This window comes from Monodelphis domestica, chromosome 2 (genome assembly GCF_027887165.1).
Source record: "Monodelphis domestica isolate mMonDom1 chromosome 2, mMonDom1.pri, whole genome shotgun sequence".
In the NCBI taxonomy this organism is placed as follows: domain Eukaryota; kingdom Metazoa; phylum Chordata; class Mammalia; order Didelphimorphia; family Didelphidae; genus Monodelphis; species Monodelphis domestica.
The window spans coordinates 401754442-401778401 of record NC_077228.1 but is presented as its reverse complement, the minus strand read 5'-3'; the positions used below and the strand labels follow the sequence as shown (position 1 = coordinate 401778401).

Sequence of the window (23960 nt, the reverse complement as noted above, 5' to 3'; positions counted from 1 at the left end):
GTGATAGAATACTAGGGTGCTATAAGAAATAATAAGCAGGATTCTTTCAGAAAAATCTGGAAAGATATACATGAAGTGATATAAAGTGAATTAAGCAGAACCAGAACAACATTGTTCACAAGAACAGTAATGTCACACAATGATCACCTATGAGTGACAGCTATTTTTAGTGATACAAAGACTCAAGACAATTCTGAAAGATGTATGAGGAAAAATGCTACCTATTTCTAAAGAAAGATTGGATAGCCTGAATGCAGTTGAAGCAAACTGATTTTTCTCCTTCCTTTTTAAAATTTTATTAATTTTATTTTTTCTTCCTTTTAATGTTTTTGTCTTTTTTATTTTACCACATGATTAATATGAAAATGTGTTTTTCAAGATGGCACATATATAATCAATATCAAATTCCTTGCCTTTTCAATAATGGATGAGGGGATAGAGGGGGGAATGTGGGAATTTGAGAGTCAAAACTTCTTAAAAGGTAATGTCAAAAGTAGTTTTTAACTGTATTAGAAAAAAATATAAAAATATAAAATATTTTTAAAAATTATTAACATAATCTCTGTTCCTGGTAAATTTTATAATGCAGCATTCATATGATTGAGTGACCAGGTGATCTATTGACATTGAGGATAACACTTTTCAAAAACCTTTTCAAAGATGATTGTGAATTAAATGAACTTATTATAAAGGTTTTGTTCAAGTAGAGAAAAGAGGATTTGTTTAGCAGTGGTGTAATAAAGACCAATGGTAAACACAAAAACAACAGTTCTATGTGATGTTGATATTCTTCAAAAGACTAATGCCTCCAAAGCTTAGAATCCAGTACTGCCATTCACCCTAAGCATAAATTTTCTTTTCTTTTATGCTTCTTTGCCAGATTCCTGTGAGTGCTCACTTTTCACCTTAGATATTTAGCACATTGTTGAGAGAGGAGGAACTAGATCTATGTGTGTATTGTGCTATATTTTGTTGTTTATACATTTTAAAAAATGTATCAGTGGGAGGCAGCCACCTAATTCAGTGGATTGAGAGCCAGGCCTAGAGATGGGAGGTCCTTGGTTCAAACTTGGCCTCAGACACTTCCCAGCTGCGTGACCCTGGGCAAGCCACTTAACCTCCATTCCCTAGCCCTTACCACTCTTCTGTCTTGGAACCAATACACAGTAATTATTCCAAGATGCAAGGTAAGGGTTTTATTAAAAAATATATCAGTATCTATAGTGGATTTTTTTAGGAAACAGTTATATTTAGAATTGTCAATATTTCAAGTGGCTCATGAAGTGAATAGGTAACACACTGTGGAATTCAAAAGCTAGAATAATGTGTAGGGGTAGTGCCTTTTTCCTAATTATTATTTCTAGGACTAAAAGAGTTTTTAATATAACCAAGAAGAAGTATTATATCTCTGGGAATTTGGACCTGCCAGGATAAAGGTGGATTAGAATGAGTGGGTATCAACATGCACCAAGAGAGAGGTGATAGATTGTGTGAAACTCGTGGGTGGATATTCACATCACACACGATATATGTGACAAGTATGACTCCAATTATATTTTCAGGGTGGTGACTAAAACACAGTTATTACAAATGTATTCCCTACTATGTACAATAGAAAGTTAATTTTTTACTCTCACGCTTCCTCCTATACTCCATTACGATAGGAGATGAGTTCTTCTACATTTTTTTTTAATTAGAGGAGTCTTCCCTGTATAAAGAAATCTGTAATTAGATGGCAGATTTAGAGTTGGAAGAGATCTCTGAGATCATCTATTCCAACACTTTCATTTTACAAAAGAGGGAACTGAGTTAAAAAAAAGGTTAAATAATTTGATTAAAATCACAAAAGTAGGAAGTATCAGATGTTATTTTTGATTATGTTAATTTGCTCTACTCCATAACCAGTGCTCTTCTTATTGTATTATAAGTCTATCATGGCATCTAAGGAAAATATCCCATTTCACTTGATTTCTCTTCATAAACTAGTTAGGATGCTTATGAACCTTCAGTGAAAGCATCATTCTGATTGTAATAGTGTGAGGCATAGAAAGAAAAGGCTTTCATGAAAGTACCTATCCCTATGCAGCAAGTAACTCAAGCTACTATTGGCATCAATTTTATACAAATAGAACCAGGCTCGTTACCTCTCTGAGTGGCCCAAGTTTAATTTAGAAATCTACTGACACAGCATACTCAACTATCAGTAATGAGAGGCAATTTACTGGAGAGCCTTGTTATCCAAAAAACTCTTAAGTGCGCCTATCAGCAGCAGAGCAGGGGCACAATATTCTTTGGGAAGTTAAAAATGGTACCACTTTAGAGCTTTTGATGCACACGAGATTTTTGTTGTTGTTACAAATTTTCATCATTAACTTTAATGAATCAAAACAAAAACAGTACCTAATATGGTATTGAATAGTTCACATTGAAAATTCATTCCAATTATACCAAAAATGATTTCCAAAGATCTTTAGCACTTGCTTTTATAAATGTGAATAGCACTAAATTAATAGGCCACTTTGTTCTGTCAAAAGATAATAGGTGTGAAGGTGTGAAGATAAGAGCGTCTCTTTACCCTGAGAAAACAAATAGCAAAATCCAAGGCCCAATTTCCAAGAGTTGTGAGAGAAAGGCCACATACCTGCTGCAAATCCAGTGTAATGGTCACATAATGGTATTCAATACCATTCTTAATACTGGGACTCTGCCACCAAGTGTTTTTGCCATCAATTGCATTTGTGATTGGGTGCCGCTCTATTATTGAAGCAACATATGAAAGGGAAAGAAATGTCAGTTAGCATTAGGTTGCTTCTACTTTGAAAACAATTAAAAACATTTGTGTTGAAATGGTTATAATTTTAGTATCAATTTTTTAAAAAAGTTAAAATATTTATTCATTCATTCAATCATTCAGCAAATCTTTACTGAGACCTTAAAAACAATGATAGTAATAGCTACATTTATATAGTCATTTCAAGATTGGCAAAGCACTTTACATACATTATCTCATTTGATCTTCACAACAAAGCACAAAGATGTTATTCTTTAGTTGTTTCAGTCATGTCCAATTCTTTATGATTCCATTTGGGGTTTTCTTGACAAAGATATTAAAGTGGTTTGCTATTTTTTCTTCTGCAGCTTCATTTCACAGGTGAGGAAACTGAGGCAAAAAGAGGTAGCCCAGCTCAGAAACACCCAACTACCAAGTATACGAGGTCACATTAAATTAAAAAAAGATGAGTCTTCCTGACTCAAGGCCCTGCCCTCTATTTACTGTGCTAACTAGCTTCCCTGTAGGTGATATTATCAACCCCATTTTACAGAGAATGAAATTGAAAAATGAGAGAAGTTAAATGACTTGCCAAAGATCACATAACTAATAGGTATCTGAAGTTGGATTTGAACTCACATCTTCTTGATTCTAAGTTATGTACATTATCTATTCTTCCATATATGTACTTCCTCTTAGTAGTATTATAGGTACAGTGCCATGCCAGGCACAATACAACCTAGAAATGTTTCAGATAACAAATATATTGTCTAACCAAGACAATATAGGCAGTGAACAAGTTAACTCATGATGCTGAACCTACATGGGGGATAATAGTTATCCATGTAGTCAACTGATGTTTATTGGCATGGGGTATATTCCTTTACCTTGTTTTTAACCATAATACATGATATAATTTGCAGTTTTGCTGTACTATTCTTGTTTATTATATTATTGTTAAATCGATGTAGTGATATTCTAGTACACTACATGCTAATAAGATATTTATCTAGACCACATAGGACTGATGCATTTGGTAGCTGTATGCAGCTCATTGGTTCAGTGGATAGAGCACTGAGCCTGGATTCAAGAAAACTTCAGTTCAAATGTGACCTCAGCAATGCTATGGATGGATCAGAGGGCAGAGAGTCTTTTAGCACCCTTTGGGCATAGTTCCAAATTGCCCTCCAGAATGGTTGGATCAATTCCACCAGCAATGTATTAATGTCCCAACTTTGCCACATCCCCTCCAGCACTCATTACTTTCCTTTTCTGTCCCGTTAACCAATCTGCCAGGTATGACGTGATACCTCAGAGTTGTTTTGATTTGCATCTCTCTGATTATAAGAGATTTAGAACATTTTTTCATGTGCTTATTAATAGTTTTGATTTCTTTATCTGAAAATTGCATATTCATGTCCCTTGCCCCATTTATTAATTGGAGAATGGCTTGACATTTTTTGTACAATTGATTTAGCTACCCCAAAGAGATAATAAGGAAAAAGACTTGTATAAGAATATTCATAACTGTACTCCTTGTGGTGGCAAAAAATTGGAAAAATGAGAGGATGCCCTCTAGTTGGGGAATGGTTGAACAAATTGTGGTATATGTTGGTGATGGAATACTATTGTGCTCAAAGGAATAATGAAGTGGAGGAATTCCATGGGGACTGGAATGACCTCCAGGAATTGATGCAGAGCAAAAGGAGAACCAGGAGGATATTATACACAGAGACGGATACACTGTGGTACAATTGAATGTAATGGACTTCTCCATTAGTGGCAATGCAGTGATCCTGAACAACTCAGAGGGGTTTACAAGAAAGAACATTATACACATCCAGAGGAAAAACTGTGGGAGCAGAAACACCAAAGAAAAACAACTGTTTGAATACATGGGTCAAGGGGGATATTATCGGGATGTAGACTCTAAATGATCGTCGTAGGGCAAACATCAACAACATGGAAATAAGCTCTGATCAAGGACACATGTAAAACCCAGTGGAATTGTGCATAGGTTATGGGAAGGTGTGAGGGGAGGGGAGGGAAAGAATATTATTCTTGTAACCAAGGGAAAATGGTCTAAATGGACTAATTAAATTACATTTTCAAAAACAACAACAACAACAAATGTGACCTCAGACACCCACTAGTTGCGAGACCCTAGGCAGGTCCCTTAATTGTGTTTGTCTTAATTTATTATAGAAAGAAATGGTAAACCACTCTAGCATCCTTTCCCCTCCCCCCATCAAATTGAATAGATAGTATGGCCCAAGAGTCTTGAAGATTTGGACACAATTGAATGACTGAACAACAGTAATACAACTATGAAATATAATGATTCAATAATAATGATAATGCATTATTATAATAATGATATAATGCATTATTCTATGATTTGAACTTATTTGTGGCCCACTTCATGTAATATTATCATCTAAAGAAGGAATTTTTAACCTGGGTTATACAAAGCACCAAAAATAACCTAGATGGTTTTCAGGGTGGTAAGAAGGAATCTATGAACTTGATGTGGAAAAAAAATCTTAGATCTTTATTTTCACTAACTTCTAACTAACTTTAGCACATCCTTTAATTGGTTAAAAGCATTTTTATTCAAAGATTTTTTTCTCAATCATGTGTAATAACAGCTTTCCACATGTTTTCCCAAAATTATAAGATCCCATATTGTCTCTCGGCCTGCCTTCCTTTCACTCTCTGAGAGATGGTAATATGAACTGTATTATATATGTATTATCATGTAAAACACTGGTCATTATTGTAAGAGAATACTTATATAAAATGCAAACTCCAAAATGAAACTGTCAGTATCCTAATGAGGAAGATAGTGTACTTTGATCTTTATTTAAATCCATCATTTCTTTCTCTGGAGAGGAATAGAAATCTTTGCCATAAACCTTCAGAATTTTCCCAGATCTTTGTATTTCTGAGAGTGGCTAAGTCTTTCACAGTTGATCATCCCACAATATGGCTGATATTGTATACAATGCTCTCTCATTTCTTCTGTTGAGCCAAAAATGAATGCCCTCTTTTAACCCCACTGTTTACCCCCTATATGCACTCACTATTTATCCTGGAAGTAATAGGCCTGCAAAGTCTTCTCCAATTAGATCTACCAAGGACAGTAAAACACGAAAAAGAGAGGAAATAGATAACTATGCAGTTTACCATTATTTCGCAAGTCCTGTATCACTTCTCACAAGTTCCAAATCTCCTAACATTTCCCTTATAAATGGATCTGAGCAAGAATAAGCAACTTAACCCCTGGGGTTACTTTACTCTTTTCCAAAGCAAAGCCTTAAATTAATCTCAAAACTCTAATTTGATAATCCTTTTCATTATCTTGTCCCTACCCTTCATTCTCTCCTCTACTTTTATAGTTAGTCATTATAACTTCCATATTTGTACATGTACCTGATTCCTTCCATTTAGCTATCCATCCTTATTTCTTTTTCTAAATTTCCATCAAGTTTCACCCACTCAGAACCCATACAATAAATTCCTACTGCCTTTACATTATTCTGTTCTGAATCTCATTCCAGAATATCTGCAATGAATTCTCATTTTCCAACCCATTTCTTCTCCTCATCCTCCCTCTTCTTCAATTCAATCATGCTGAAGCCCCAACCTCCAAACTGTGGGGCTTACCACTCTAGACTTACCACTGTAGGAAGGCGTAGGAGCCTTCCTTCATCTATTACCTGAGAGGTGGGAAGTAGAAAGAGAAAGGAGACAAAAAATCAACTTCTCCTGCAAAAACTCCCTACATTGGGGAAATAGATGTTCTTGCCATCCAGAGTCATTATTGTATATATTTTCTCTTAGAAACTATGTTATAAATGAAATTTCTATTCTATAGTAGTATTATCACTATCATTTCAGGTATATTATGTTTTCAATAGGCTTTCTTTAAAAAAAATAATGTATCTTCTGTCTTAGTATCTATTCTTAAGTCAGAAGAGTGATAAGAGTTGGCACCTGGAGTTAAATGACTTGCCCAGAGTCATACAATTAAAAAGTCTGTGAGACCATATTTGAACCCAGACTTGCTATTCTATCTACTATGCTGCTTTGATATCCCTTTCAATAGGTATTTGTGGGCCATTCTAGGAATTTAACTAACAAGAATAAGTAAATTCCTAGTGAATGGGCATTCCAAAATACAATTAAGTTAAAAATAAACTTTTGAGGATATTGCCTTTATTTTAATAGCTACTTATCCTAAATTTAGCAATAACATAAAAAAGAGAATAAACGTGGTAATGTATAGTACTAACTTATTTTAGGTAAATTGTTATATAGTATAAATATTGATGATCTTAAAATAAGTGATCCAAAATTGTGATTCATTTCATCAAGATTTAACTGATATAGCCAGATGGAAAAACTGTGCTTTCTTCTAAATTTGTATAAGTATTAAAGGTGAAATATGCCACATATGAATCAAAATAGATTAGCATGAATGAATTAGAGGGAGCCTCTGATCAGCATCATAGAACCACCTAAGGAAAATGTGTTATTGAAAAATAAGGCTTCGTTCCATTTATAGTCTTTTTCAATTTGTAATCTTTTCCAATGTAAAATGTAATTGTATGTACTGATAGACAACTTGGAATAACAAATAAAGAAATTCCTTAGGAGTCACCAAAATTTGTGTTCATATTTCCTCTCTGACTTATTACCTCTATGATCCTGAGCAAGTCACTGAACAGCTCTGAATCTCAAGCTACTAGATTTATGTATTAAGTTACAGGGCATTTTTGGAAGGTCTTTTCTTCACCTTCCAAATCCTGGTTCCTTTATATATTTGTGTAATTTGGATTTTTCTTAGAATACAATACACATAAAAATCAAATACTAATATTTATGACTTTAAGACATCAAAGGTATTTTGGATTCTCTGGAAAATGCTCCAAACCTTTAAATTTCTACCATTTCTCAATTGCGAGATTATCTAATTTATCCCAGCTGTCTGCTACACTTTGTTTTGTATTCTGTCTTATCAAATTAGCAGTCAACTAAGATGAGGTATTCCATCTCATTAATGAAAAGTAAAAGTGCTGAATGTATTTAATAATTAGAGCTGGCTCTAGTGGAATGTAGGAGTGAAGAAAGGTGTTCAGTCTTTAAAACAGCAAATGCCAGAAGCATATCTAAATATCAAATAAAATGTCCTCAGTGGCACAAGTGGGTGTTAAAATTGGCACATTGAGGAATGGTACCATAAATGAGATATTGCTGGCATCAGTCTGGATGGAAAATAAATATCAGAGTGAACAGCATTCTCAAAACATCCACTGACATAAACAGCCTGGCATCATCTTTATAGCCAGTGGATTTTAATATGAGGTAGAAAAATAAATACACACAACACATTGGTAAAGCAAACTCAGGACTCCTAGGTAATTGCAATGGAAGCTATCTAATTAGAAAATTTGATATCTGCCACCTCAGGTCAAATTGATATGAGGATTAGTCACCAAAAGGAGGTTTGGGAGATGAATCAACAATTAACCATAATCCCCATTACAGAAGTTTAATCATAATTAATTTGAAAACATTGATTAATTGTTGGCATGTTTCCCTTATTTAAAAAGAGATGAAAAAGTATAGCATGCACAACAGGGAGAGATTTGAAAGTTAATCCAAAGGCCAACCTCATCTTCTGACTGATGAAGGAGATGGTTGATGAAGTGAGCCCTTTCAAACAGTTAGCTTTTAATTTGGAGAAACAAAGCCAAAATGCTTGTAAGTCCAGATGAAGCATTATGGATTTACCTGCTCTTAGGAGGTCACTGAAGGTATGGACTTTCATTTCATGTGTAGAATTACCTTTTAATAGAGTATTTTTGTTTTGTTTTATTTGAGCAGGGCAGAGGGAGAGGGAGATGGAGAAACTTAAGTTCTATAACACCTAAGAATGACTTCAAAATGGAATCTGACTACCCATTAAAAAAGGTATCTCCCAGAAAGAAATCCAGGTTGTGGCAACCACAGTATGAGTAAACAGATGGACTTAAAAAGCATACTTACATTTGGAAAAAGTGATCTCTGGTTTTAATTTTCTTCAAGGGTCAGCAAAGATGAAATAATGATGATGATGATGGCATTTAAACACCATTTAAGGTTTGTAAAGCAATTTATATATGTAATCTCATTTGAATCTCACACCCAACAGCTAGGTGAGAGATAATATTAGTAGAAACTGACAGGATTGCCCAGGATCACATAGCAAGTGTTCAGAGTAGAATCTGAACTCAGGAATTCCAAACCCCAAGCCTCATTTTTAATCCATTGCCCTACATAGCCACTTAGTACAAATAAATTTTTCCAAATGTTTTCAAATATGGGAGCTTTCCATCAGAAAATTTTGACTAGGAATACTGATTCATATTTTTGATAGGATTTTCAGAAGACAATGGGATACAGAGGAAAGAGGAATTCATGTGGATTCAGAGGACCTAAGTTTAAATTCTGCCTGTTAAATTCTGTGGAGCCTAGGTCTAGGCACTTATTCTCTTCTGGTCTCGGTTTCTTCATTAAATCACACCCATGGTATCAAAGTCTAATAGAAATGGATAATTGTAGGCCATACTATGACTTTGAAAACCATAAAACCATAAATCAATATTATACACATTGTACTATATTTTAGTTTTGTTATCTCCCATCTCAGCATAAATGGGGCCTTCAGGCTTTGAGTTTGCCCTCTTTGAAGTAAATGATCTTTGAGATCTTTTGCAACTCTAGAAAATGGATAATTGATCCCATTAAACTTGAGACCATGAACAATGAAATTCGAATCCTGCTTCATATACTGTGTGACCCTGGGGAAGACACTTAATGACTCTAAGCCTCAGTTTCTTAATTTGTAAAATGGGACTAATAACACTTCCTTGCATTATTATTTTGAGAATTGTAGGATTCCAGAGTCAATCTCTGACCTGAGCCACAAAAAGCTTAGCCCTGGACTGGTCTGACAGCATTCCAATGCATGATTTATGAGCAGGCCATGCGGTCTTTGTTCTGGGAGTTTGCAAAGAGCTGGCTGAACTTACCATGCTTCTAGCTTGTATGTCATTAATTTGTCTATCCAATGTAAATCCACCATATGCATTACCTACCTCTGACATCATCACCTCAATAAAGACAGGAAGGACATGATCCTCCCCCTCTTCCTCTTTCTCTCTCACTCTAACCTGCCTGCTGGCCACATGGAACTCTCAGGTTATGGAGATTCAGTGTGCCTCTAAAGATCTTCTCCCTTTATTCTCTTTCTTCCTTCTCACCTCACTCCTGATTCCTTATTCATGCATTCTGGTTAATTTTTATCTTCCTGCACTGTGTGCCGTACAAAGGAAGTTAAAGGGGAAGCCGCATCCTTCCATAACAAGATATGATCTGGTGTCTATATCTGTTCATTAAACTCTCCCTAAGACTTCTTTCTCCTCCTCAAAGATCATAATCCCTTTAGTGGTCATGCAGTAGTTGCTGGTAAACTGCTGTAAGGATCAAGTAAGACAATACAGGGAAATACTTCTCATCCCTCAAAGCACTATGTAAATATTAGTTATGGCAATGATGGTGGTGTCCTTATGATAATGATGATGACCTTATAATAAAGCTAGTTCCTGAGTAAAGACTAGTGCAAATGAACCCTATGCTACACTTAAACTCATCTCCCCATTGCTTCATTTCAACAATACATATACACTTCTCTCACTGCCAATTCCCTGCCTCCTTCCATTCCTGTTTATGCCATTTATTCTGAATATGATGCATTTTCTCTTCTTTTCTGATTTAATGTATACCTACTTTTCCCAAATCTACTTTTGTTTCACAAGGTCTTCCCAACTTTTTCCTTTATCATACCTGTCTTCCTTGCCTCAGTGCCTAGAGTTATTCTATTTGTCCTTCCCAATTAGTACTTGGCCAGGGAGTGCCTTTTATACCTGCTTAATTATGTTTTCCTTTGGTAGTACATACAGTAGTACAGAATCATAGGCAAGGAGCTAAGTAGGGCTTAGAGGTCATTTAGTATAGCCACCTCATTTTACAGATAAGGAAACAGAAGCAGAGACTTTGTTAACTTACCCTGAGGCCTATAGAACTAGGCTCACAGTAAGTACATAACAAATATCTATTACTCTGATTTCATGGCAATGAAAGGCAAAGACACCCTTAGCCTAAATGTTTAGTCTTTCATACAAGTCTCAGGACTGTTACATGTCTGGGGCCAAAGGAGATTAAAAAGGAAATACATAAACAGAGGGTCACTTTTATGTCATCCTCTGGGCAGTTAGATGGCACAGTGGATAGTACCAGTCCTGGAGTCAAAAAGATTCATCTTTCTCAGTTCAAATATGGCCTCATATACTTACCAATTATGTGACCCAAGGCAAAAAACTTAAATCTATTAGCCTCAGTTTTCTCATCTATAAAATGAATTGGAGAAGGAAATGGCAAACACGCTAGTATCCTTGCCAAAAATATCTCAAATGGTTTCATGAGGAGTTGAACATAACTGAACAACATCTAGGCATTCAAAAATATTCTAAGCTTTTAGATCCTTTACCAAACTACCTGCCTCCTCAGCATCTCTCTACTGAGCTCCCATCCTTGGTTTTATCACCACACACACACACACACACACACACACACACACACACACACACACATGATATACATATCTACATATGCATACATACATACAGATATTTAAAACAAATGCCCATACTAAATACATACGGTATGCAAAACTGCTGTTCTGATTGCAAGTTCGACACTGGGGATTCCTCACAGGTTGCCCTGGGACATGCTCTACCAATTTGCAGTACATTTCAGGGCCTCGTTCTCCACAGGTGGCATTGGTGGTGATGAGTGCATTTGTGGCCAGATTCAACACAGCTGGAAATAAACCTAAAGGAGATATACAAAGTAAATAGTTAGGTAGAAAACTGGGCACTTTTTGCCTATTGAAAATTTTCACCAAAGAAGCTGGATTTTTCAAAACACTAAGTTAAGTTTAAAAAAAAAATCAATGCTAATTAAATAAAACACAGTTTAGTACACTTATCAAGAGAACAGCAGAAGAGTGCTGGATGTTCAAGTTATCTGAGAGTCAAAATCTAAGACCTTCTTACTTATGTATTAACCTTTGCAATTTAATTAGAACAATTCATGTCTAATGCACTTAAAATAGGACTGATGCCTCCATGGTTTGCAAAAGATTTTACATCTTCTGAGAATTAATTTCATAGTCAATTCTAATTCTTTTGCACCTAACACTCTCAGTGGTTATTGGAATCACAAAGAAACAGTTTTGGCACACATATTCATGTATGCATCACTTGTTTGCAAGACTGCGACCAAGTTTATCATGATGGTCACATTCCTATACCTCACTTATCATTTGACATATCTGTAGCAACAAGGATCACTGGCTCCCTTACTAGACTCAAGGTGATAGGGAGCTAGGTGATTCTGGAGAATTAGGGGAAGAGACTTCCCTTGCTTTAGTGACAGAGAAATGTATTATGTGTACACTAGGAACTGATCAGAAATGAAGCATTGCATTATTATTCAATATTATTACTCCTTAATTGGTGAACATTTGATCAACAGCCAACCTTCAGGAACCTTTCTGCTGGTGCTTTGCTGTTTTGATTGTTAACCTTCCTTCCAGGAGCATTATATCAGGAAAACCCCAGTTTCACTTCACTTTACTTCTCATTCTCTGGACATGTCTTCCACAGTCTTGCCAACACCATATACCTTGCTATTTCCCAATCTCCTTATTCTGAATCCATGAACTATGCTGTAATCAACTTTTCCCGTGTTTTCAGGTACTGTATATCTTTATAATTCCTAATGGTTCTACTCATCCCAGGAACTTTCTGAATGAAAATACCTCTCATACCCTGCCCAAATGTTTTGTCTCATTCATTAGAATGTGGGTTTTTTGGAGGCAAGGACTATTGCTTTTCTATTTTATCCCTGGTGATTATTACAGTATTTTCCAAATGATAAGCACTCAATAAATAATTTTTACTCTTCTATTAAATTAATAGTATATCTCATGGACATACTGAACTTCTCAGACAAATTGTCTAATCATTTTTTCAATGGATAATATATCATGCTATGAAGACATCTACTATGATGATATTGCTATTAAATTCACATAGGGATCATAAAATTCTCTTCACATGGGAGAAAATTTACAGAGGGTATAAATCAGATAAAAATGGGATAAAAAGGGAACACACCATTAAACACTGAAATTTTTGTCACATTTCAAAAGTTGATTAATCCTATGGGAGCAAGTAGCTTGTTGTTGTTTTTATCATAGGAATGATCCCAATATTTAACTAATAAGTACACACTGTGATAAACTCTATTCAATCTTTTGCATAAAATGGCTTCATAAGTTATATGTGTTTAATAAATTCATTAAATTTAAAAATAGAATTGATGTAAGTGTAATTGATGAAGGCTTCATTTCTCAAATACATGAGAACAGAGTCAAATTTATAAGAATACAAAGAATACCCTCACTGAAAAATGGTCAAAAGAAATGAACAAGCAATTCTCTGAAGAAATTAAAATTAAACTCTTCAGCCACATGGAAAAAAATTCTCCAAATCACTATTAATTAAAATGCAAATTAAAACAACTCTGAGGTACTACTCATACATATTAGACTAGATAACACAGCAAAAATAGAAAATGATAAATATTGGAGAATATGTGGAAAAATTGAGGTGTTAATACATTGTTTGTGGAGCTATGAAGTGATATAATCATTGCGGAGAGCCAAAAGGGTCATCAAACTGTGCATACCCTTTGATTCAGCAATTATATTAGTAGATCTATAACCCAAAGAGATTAGAGAGGGAAAAATGACCCACTTACAAAAAATACTTATAAAAGCTTTTTTTGTGGTGGCAAACTGAAGGGATGTCCTTCATTAGGGGAATGGCCTGAACAAGTTGTGGTATATGATTGTAATGGAATACTATTATGCCTAAGAAATGACAAACAAAATGATAAAAAAGTAAAAAGACATGAAGTTATGTAAATTCAAGTGAATAGAACCTGGAAAACATTGGATACATTAACAAAGTGTGGGATGAACTGTGATTGACTTAACTATTATAAATAAGGCAAGGATCACAAGGCTAAGCGAGTCATGATAAGAAAAAAAATGACATCCATTGTCATCAAAGAAACTGATGGAATCTGAATGCAGATTGAAGAGTACCATTCTGTATTTTATTTCCTCCATGCATTTTTTTTTCTCTAGTGTAAGGAATGTATGTAAGGAATGTATGTACAGCATGAAGAACATGGAAATATGTATTGTAGGATAACACATGTACAACCTATATCTTATTACCTGCCTTCTTAGGCAGGGAGAAAGGAAGTAGAGAACATGGATTGCAAAAAAATCAGGAAAAATTAATAAAAATTTTATCAACATGTAATCTGGAAAAAATGAAAAAAGCTATTTCAAGGTGGAATCAAGATGACAGCTTTGAAAAGTTCAGACCTCTGAAAACCCTTCCTTACCAATTACAAACTAAATGGTCCTAGAAGACTGAAAATCAGACCTAACAACAAGACAGAGCCAAGGAATTCTCCTGCTGGACTCAACTTAAAAGATAGCCCCCCACCCCAGCCAGAATTTGAGAACACTCCAAATTAAGGGGAAGGAAGAAGGAAGGTCCCAGGACCCCTCCCCACCTAGAGCTCTAAGCCTCCAGTGGCAGCTGGAACCTCTGGGTGGGCAAAGGCACTTGTCTGGAGGGAGTTCCTTGTGGGCAAAGCTGTGCCAGGATCAGAGGGTCCAACGCAGGCAGTGGGAAAGCAGTTAGAGAAGAAACACAGAACACAGAGTGGGAGCAATAGTTTTAGCAGCAGAGACACTCCATATTGCCCCCCCCCCACTTCCCAATGTTTTGGCCTCAGGACACATTCAGCAACCCAGCTGGACTTAATCCCATCAAAGCCTTGAGAGGGCAGGGAAGCTCAAACTCCAAAACCCCTTCCCCACAGACTGCACTGAGAGATTTACTGATGAATCACCAAGGGTGAATGCAGAAAGAAAAGCTCAAAATCACAAATAAAAAATGAGAGGAGCAAGAACTCAGGCAATAGCAGGGAGTAAAGAAGAGGTAAATATGAGCAAACAAAAAAAATGAAAAATGAAATTACAATCGAAAGCTTCTATCTAGGCAATAAACAAAGAGCAAATGGAATAGAGAAGGATGAGGGCACTCCAAGCAAAAGAACAGAAACTCAGGGAATTGGATACAGCCTCAAGAAGAACTCAAAATACAATTCAAAACACAATTAAGAAAGGTGGAAGACAACTGGGAAAAGAACTTAAAAAACTAAGATAATTCATCTGGAAACAGAGGCACTTGAACTAAAACAAGAAAATAGTGTCTTGAAAGCTTGAACGTGAGGCAAAGGAGATGAAAGATGAGGCAAAGAACATGAAATAACAAAGAAAATCAGACCAGAAGGAAGGATGACCAGTAAGCCAGGAATGAAATCTAGTCTTTAAGAACCAGAAAACAACAATTAGATACAAGCAACTTCACAAGGCAGCAGAACACTATAAAACAAAATCAAAAGAATGAAAAAAATTGAGGAAAATATGAAGCACCTTATTCACAAAACAGAAAATTTAGAAAATCTTTCCAGGAGAGACAACTTAAGAATCATTGGTCTGATATTCTAGAACAAGAGGGAAAAGTGGAAATTAAAAGAATCCACAGATCACCTCCTGTATTTAATCCCCAACTGACAACACCCAGGAATGTTATAGCCAAATTCAAAAACTATCAGGCCAAGGAAAAAATATTACAAGTGGCTAAGAAGAAGTCATTCAGTTACCATGGAACCACAGTGAGGATAACATAGGATCTGGCTGCATCTACTCTGAAGGACTGAAAGGCATGGAATATGATATTCTAGAAAGCAAGGGAACTAGGTCTGCAACTAAAAATCAATTACCCAGCAAAACTGACTATATTCTAACAGGGAAAAGTATGGTCATTTAACAAAAATAGAAGAATTCCAAGCATTTGTAAAGAAAAGACCAGACCTGAAGAGAAAATTTAATGCCCAAGCACAGAACTCAAGAGAATCACCAAAAGGTAATTAAGAAAGAGGGAAAAAAGAAAAACAAAACCAAAAAGAAGAAAAAGAAAAAGAAAAAGCTATTTCAAAAATACTCTTTCTTATGATGAGAGCATGCATTATATACAATGAGTTATGGTATACTGACCTTCAAAATGTCTTAATTAAAAAAAAAGAAGAATGTTAATTTTAAAAATTAGAATCATGGGGTTTTAGAACTGGGGGAGATCTTAGTCATGATATAGTCTAATTCTCTCATTTTGCAGATGAGAAAACTAGGGCCCAGAAAGGTAAAATTACATGCTACTGCTCACAGCAGTTAAGATGAGAAATCAAAGCCATTATTCTCCAGGAGGAAGCATTTTTTTGGTCATTACATTCATACTACCTCACAGAGTTCATAGAATTGTCCACAATCCAAGCTTCTGTATGAACTAAATTTTCTGTTTTGTTTTGTTTTTGTTGTTTTTTTTTACCTAAACTACTAAAACCACATCAAGAAGCACTGTAAAAATGGACTGGAATCCAGGACTTCAATCCCCACAAGCCTTTGCTCCACTTCCCCAGAATGCTTTGTAATCTCACCTGGGCTGAGATTGAGAAGGTATTTAACCTCATTGCAAAGGCTTTTGGGCTCTCTTTGGGACTTCCATTTTGGGGCAGACGTGGCTCTTTTCATAATGTAGGTGAGGTTGTGTCTAGGCCTCTCTGTGGCCTGGTCACATGTTTTCTTATCCTGTATTTTTCTTTAATCCTTAACTTTTAATAAACCTCTAAAAATATAATACTCCTTGTAGAGAGAAACTAATTTCTACCTGCCTCAGTCTCCCCTAAATTTTAAACTTTACAGTTTGGCAACCACCAAGGGAAAATGAAATATCTCAATCTTCTGATTTCTTTTCTGATCTTTAGTTCAGCTTTTAATATCTAGTGCCCAGAATTTTTTTTGATCCACGTTTCTCTGGCTGAGGTTGTTTTTGTTTTTTTTTTTTTATCCTTACAAAGCTGCAGTCCCCGATCCAGACCTGTTGCATTTGCTGCCTACCCCACCAGGCTCGGCAAGTCACTTCCTGCCTGCCAGCCCTGATCGTCCTCACCTGGTACTCTGGCTCCCTGCCCTGCCTGCCTGTTTCTCATCCCAGACCCATGAGCATGACCCCAGCTGGCTCATCACCCAGATCCTTGGTGCAGACCGCTCAGGACTCATTTCTACCAGCTGGTAACTATTGGCCACGTGGGCGAATGGTAGCAGGGGAGAGAGAGAAAAGAGAGAGGAGAAGAAACAGACTTTTAAGCAATGGGCTATTTAAAAGGATACCTTTTGGCTGTTCTGGTAATTTCATTGATTTCACCTGCGTGCCAGAAGAAAGATTCAGCCCAAAGATTCAACTTTGAATTTGCAAATGGGTGGCTCAGGGAACTGAGAGCCAGGCCTACAGACATGAGGTACTGAGTTAAAATCTGGCCTGAGATACTCCCCAGCTATGGGGCCCTGAGCAGAGCCCTTAACCCCCATTGCTTAGCCCTTACCACTCTGCCTTCTGATAATAGACATTTAAATGGATAATTAAAAACAAACAAACAAAAAAAAAACCCAAGGAACTTTGAAGAGACTAAAGGATATATTCTAAGACATTTCAGACTCCAATGGTTTATACAAGTCTCTGTATTCTATTGCATTTTTCTTGATTTTTTGTTTAAGGTTTAACTTTGTGATTTTAAGTTCATATATTCTGTTATACTGTTCATTTTAATGTACTGAGTTTTGACTACTATTAAAATTCTGTTGTTTTTCCCCTATAACTGTGCTGAACAAATATTATTGAATAAGCCCATATATGAAAAAACAGCTTTTTTCTATTTTGCCGAGGATAGATGGACTTCAGAACTGGTTACAATTGTATTAACAACCTTGGAAAATTTAATATGCTAAATATCTCAATGATTTTAAGGGTTTTTTAAATATGATTTTTGTGATTTTTTTAACAATCTCTGGTTATTTTGCCTGCCCCTACCACGAGGTAAGGCCCATTCTAGTATCTGAAGTGGAATACATTTTAGAAACTCCAACCTTCCCTCATTTCTAAATATGTGAATGGAATCCAAAAAAGGAGCACCCCCTTATTTATGCCCTTCAGTTCACTACTTTAATTGCACCAGAATGATACATAGATTTCTTGACTATGTTCTTAACCCAAGATGAGTTTTACTTTGTTTAAAAGTATGTTTAAATACCAAGGTTGAAAGATTGCTACGTTTGAAAAAATTGTGACAAATATCCATCAATTCATAGGGTTTAAAAATGTCATACAGCAACTTATGTGAAATATGATAGTGTGTTTGTTTGTATTGTAATTAATTGAGCTATTGAGAATTTTGGGGATATTGATACTACATATTTGTACTACTGTATTTTTAAAAATGAAAAATTGTTAACCTTGTTCAATTCATTTGCCTTCTACTCACAGGGATCATGGCCAGATATTAAGAGGAAATGGATCTCATTTTTGGTGAGAAAGTCTTGTAATCTTTATTTTCTTAGCTGACACAGAGTGTCAATGATTATAAGCTACATTTTTGAATTTTTTAAAGCTCTTTTATTATTATATTTTTCTTGAATGTGCAATATACTTTTTCAGTTTTTTTAAATTTTTTTCTCTCTTTTTATATTTGAAGTACATGTCACCAGTATTAAGATTTTCTTTAACTTTTTGAATTTTCAGTACTACAAGTTTAAGATACATTTGCTAATGCATGCCCTAAAAAGATTGTGACTATAAAAGCGATGCCACTAATTATTTAAAAAATTATGAGACTTTGCTTAATGATTCTGTCTAATTCCAGGACAAGATATGCACACAAGAGCCATTGCACAGAGCCAAAGAAAAGCCAATCCAGAATGGATTGATGCACTTCTAGGCCAATACAAAGGTCTTGAACCTAGTGTGAAGACTCGAGGTTACTGTGTTTAACATTGTTAGACATGGGATTTCCTTGTGTGCACACTCACTCTAAAAATACTCACAGACAAGTATCCCCAAACTTGGCTCCTACTTGGCTTCTATAATCTGGTCCCTTTCTTTTCTGCCTCTCATAGTGTGGCAACTTTCTGTAGTCCTGGCTACTGACTGGGTAAATGCATCATTGCTTAGATCATTTTGATTGGGCCCTGATTGAAGGACCTGTTATAGATTTATTTTTCTTTTACTTGGAATTTTTACACATAAGACTTTGATAGTCTATATTTTCATCCAGAAATTTTTTTCTTTTCTTTTAGATTTTTCTAATTTCTCTTGCCAATTGATTCATATACCTCATACCTCAGCCATGCATCCCTAAGTGATTCTGTATTTGTCAATCACTCTCTTAACGGGGGGAATGTAAAAAATATTATTTTAAATTACAAAGTTTAAATTCTTTTTGAGAAGAATTTCAGGTAAAGAAGCTACCTCTCTGAATCCAGAACTGAACTGTTGGAGAAGCCACCATGAAGAAGCCTCCAGATCACAAGCTGCACAAAAAAAATGAACTTTGGTTGTAGTTGATTGAACATTTATTTGTATGTCTACTTTCATGCCAAAGGGGACTGCCCCCTAACTGGCTTTCTGTCATTATTGGTTTTGTTCTTTTTTTATCCTCAAATTATTGTAATCTTTAAATTGATTATATTTTTGTGATCCTTTGGGGAAGGACTTCTTCCCAGAGGATCAAACGGAGGGAAATGTAAAAATTGACTGGAATCCAGGACTTCAATTCCCACAAGCCTTTGCTCCACTTCCCCAGAATGCTTTGTAATCTCACCTGGGCTGAGATTGAGAAGGTATTTAACCTCATTGCAAAGGCTTTTGGGCTCTCTTTGGGACTTCCATTTTGGGGCAGACGTGGCTCTTTTCATAATGTAGGTGAGGTTGTGTCTAGGCCTCTCTGTGGCCTGGTCACATGTTTTCTTATCCTGTATTTTTCTTTAATCCTTAACTTTTAATAAACCTCTAAAAATATAATACTCCTTGTAGAGAGAAATTAATTTCTACCTGCCTCAGTCTCCCCTAAATTTTAATCTTTACAGCACATGCTGTTTAACTACAGTTCTTTAACTTTTCTCCTTTTCCACTATCCACCCTATTTTTATAAGCACACTAAGGGCAGGGATAATTCAGTGTTGTATAGTTTTCATAACTTTTCCACTTCCTCACAGTGCTTACATGAATAGAATTATATTACCCATCATATTCCATGCTACTAAGAAGGGAAATGATAGAATAGAAATCCTTTTGAGTATTGACTTAACAGAGGCAGAATGTTGTAATGTAAAGAGATATTTGGAGGACCTGTATTTGACTTTCAATTCTGCTATTTGCTCCCTCTGTAAGTGTGAGTTTCTATGACTTCTCTGAGTTTCAGGTACATTTTAACTCTAAATAATATAATCTTCACTTGTAAAGTTAGGAGTTCTTCTATTGATGCATTCTGTAACTTAGGCTTTTCAATCTTGTACAATTTTAATCATGTTTTCTCATAAATTCTTCATTGGTGATAAACCCAATGTTTTATCTGGAGGTCTTTCTCGTGTTCTTTTAACATTTTTATTATTGTTATATAAATTCTATATTTGCTTATGTCATTTAAATATTTATCCAATATTTACCCTATATTACCAACTATAAATCTGAGCCTTTTTTAAATTTCCTAACTTTTTTTCTTCTGGAATAATGGGGAAATGAAGGATTGATGCTAAATAAAGGATGGATGAGGAATAGCATGAATATTCCCCTATCCAAAAAAAAAATCCCATAAACCTTTCAACAAGATTCATTTAACTAATTATTGTTTAATATTACAAATACCCTTATCAACCAATTATACTTTGCTGTAATTATTTTAATCACCTTTTATTTTCATGCCAATCAATTGGATTTTGATTGGTGGAAAGTGTGTGTAAGAATAGAGGTATAACTTTGAGAGATGGCTTACTTCGGGGAAGATCAGGCCCATATAAGATGAAAAAGAAAAAAAAAAATTAAAGATTTAGAATGTTAGGGTATTAGGCGTCTGGTGGAAGTAGAGATAGTATTATAGTAGATAGAAGGGATATAAGCAACATAGTTAGTAGTAGAGAGACAAAGAGAAAACACTTCATAATTTTGCCTAGGACCTTAATGCAAACTCTTTTTCTAAAGTCCAATCAGTCAATTGTCCAGGTGTTAACCTACATTGAAGTAATTTTATAAAATCAAGAACTCCATATTTGTTACACATTTTGAAAGAGGTGGCTTTTCTATGTAGTGGAACTGAAAGAAGGTGACCTAGTAAATATGAAATGATTTCTATGCTAAGGACTAGAAAATCCAGTCCCTGAATATTTTTTCTTTTAGTTTTGCCCCTAATAAGATAAAAGAAATAAATAGGAAAAATGTAATTATTACTAGCAGACACGTGAAACATGCTACCTACATTTGGCCCACAATACTCACAAGCATGGCACACACAAGATTAAAATTCAATTGAGAAATATTTAATAAAACAGGTAAAAATATAATAAAATATATAATATTAACATAGTTTTCTAGGTTGTGTCACCTTAAGAGATCCTTACATACAGTTCAGTGGCCCTCATTTCTATTTGAGTTTGACACCACTGTTGTATAGTATACTAAAATTATCCTGAAAAAATTCATATCAATTGGTACATTTTATCAGTAAGAAATTAATCTCCTACTTAGCATCCCTCCATCTTTATTCCCCAGTGAGATTTCTGTTATTTCTGTAAACATTGTATAATAATAGCTGATAATTATATTGTGTTTCAACTTTTTCACATTGTTTCACACATACTATTTCAAACCTTCCAATTTAGAGATAGATAAAATTATTATTATCAAACCCTTCTTACAAATAAAGAAAGTTAGGTTCAGAGAACTTAAATGACTTGCCCAGGATCAAATAGCTAGCCTGTATAAAAGAAATAATATGAGCCTGAAGTTGCTTCTCACAGACAATAACTGAGTACATATAGTAATTGAATAATATATATATTCCTCCCATTCCTTCACTACTATGGCTCTTCTTTCAACCATCCTGCAATTAGCCTATATAACTCTTAATTATCATGTAATTCTTCTCTGCTGACACTAAATCAGTGACTTTATTACTCACTTTAAAACCATGTAAAGCATATTGGTCAGGCAAGGTCCCCAATTAGTTACTAACTTGTACCATTTGTAGTCAGTCAATATCTGGAATTCTACTGAAATGGCAGCATGTTGTATTATGGATCACAGCCCATTTTCATTATGTTTTAAAATCCATAAGCTGGTGCATGTTATAGTTCCATTCAAAAGCAGTAGGCAATATTTATTGCCATCTACAATCTATGCTAGTTGGTTAAGAGAGTGTGAACATTGCAAATACAAATGAAGCACAAGCAAGCCGACGAACCTTTCTATAGGCTATTGACTTACAGCCTTGTTATTCATTCAGAGGCCATGTAATGTTAATAACATAAAAGCAAGCAATCACTTAACCATAACATTAAGATTGACACTGTTTCCAGTACAGTATCCAAACTAAACAAGTTTTAGTTTGTTGCAGTTGTTGAAAGGAACAAAGCCTGGCAGAGGGACAAAGGAGGAAGAATTACAGTATATAATATACAATAAGAAGGAAAATATTCCATTTTAAATGAAGGTGTTATTTGGGAAGCAACATCACTAGAGAAAGTCTGGGGTCTACATTATGTGAAAGCATCTTAATAAAAGTGAAAAAGCAATCATCCAGATGCTTGTCTAAGATAAATATCAGGATGTTTGACATCACAAAGACAGAACATCTGGATAATTCATTGATTTTTTTCTCCACTTAATCTGGCTATTGGCAGCAAAAACAGCCAAAGACTGTCTATGTTCTTTTCTTAATTATTTCAAACCAGATTAAAAAATAAACACATCCTAAAATTCTCTATTTATGGAACTGTATGAAGGTTATATTGTCATTTGGGGATTTCTTCATCCATTAAAATGCAAGTTTATTTATGTTTTTCTATGTCCTTTCATGAGTTACTCCAAACTGGTTTCAAAAATGAATACATTCTAAAATTCTCCATTTATACTCACATGTAAAGATTATATTGTCATTTGTGAATTTGTTCATCCAATTGGATCAAATTTTCTGTACCAAAATCTAAACTGCAACACTTTGACTCCTAGAAGATTATCAATACAAATAGAAGTATCATTTGATGTTTCATTAAAGAAACATTGTGATGGCTGATGAGTATCCATGCTACAAAGAGAATCTGTCTTGTAACATCCACTTCCCTGCTGGCTCAGCACAGAGCAAGGAAGAGCAGGGGATCAGCAAAACATGTTAGATCTCCTCTAAGAACAACTCTATGGCTGATGTTAAGGAGTGATTCTATTTTCTTGAACAGTTTTCTATTAATCTTATCTTTTAAGCACCAAAGGTATAAAACAAATAAATGCATCTTCTACAGGCTGGAAGCACTTATGACACTGCTTGGTATATAACAGGCTCTTCAATTCTCATCCACTGAACTTCACTTGAATCCAAATATATCTTTAAGGAGCTTGGACCAAAAGCCGCTAGTAAATCAGCATTAATTAAGAGACCTGGGTTAATGAGAAATATAGACTGCATGTCAAAAGAAATATAAATGGCAAAACCCTTCATAGGTTTCACATTGTAGATGTGAAAGGTAAGGTAATTTGGTAATCCTTAAAAGATAGTTATATAATTAGTCAGATTATGCTGGTATTAAATTGATAGGATATTTTTAATTTAATCTATTCATTTTATAGTTGAGAATTTTTTGTTGTAGTTGTTGAGGTAGATCCAAGATAGAGAGTAGAGGCACAGAAGGCTCAAACCTCTCTAAGAACCTTCTCTAATCTTCCTTAAAAATGCTTCAAAGAGTGGTGACAGGCAATGCTTAAACATTACTCTCAGTGGAATCAGTTTTGTGGAAGAAGACATGCCAAATCTATTGGGGTATAGAATTTGATCTTAC

The 23960-nt window shown here is 35.0% G+C and overlaps 1 protein-coding gene across 1 annotated transcript in view; it reads right to left on the bottom strand.

Moving 5' to 3' along the window:
- The window catches only part of LAMA2 (laminin subunit alpha 2), a 923420-nt gene that overhangs the window by 659635 nt on the left and 239825 nt on the right, over positions 1-23960 (bottom strand). Inside the window, exons 2-3 of the mRNA XM_056818751.1 lie at positions 11537-11707; positions 2642-2754 (exon numbers count right to left, since the gene is read on the bottom strand). Coding sequence (XP_056674729.1) covers positions 2642-2754; positions 11537-11707 — 284 coding nt within the window. The remainder of the gene's footprint in view (positions 1-2641; positions 2755-11536; positions 11708-23960) is intronic.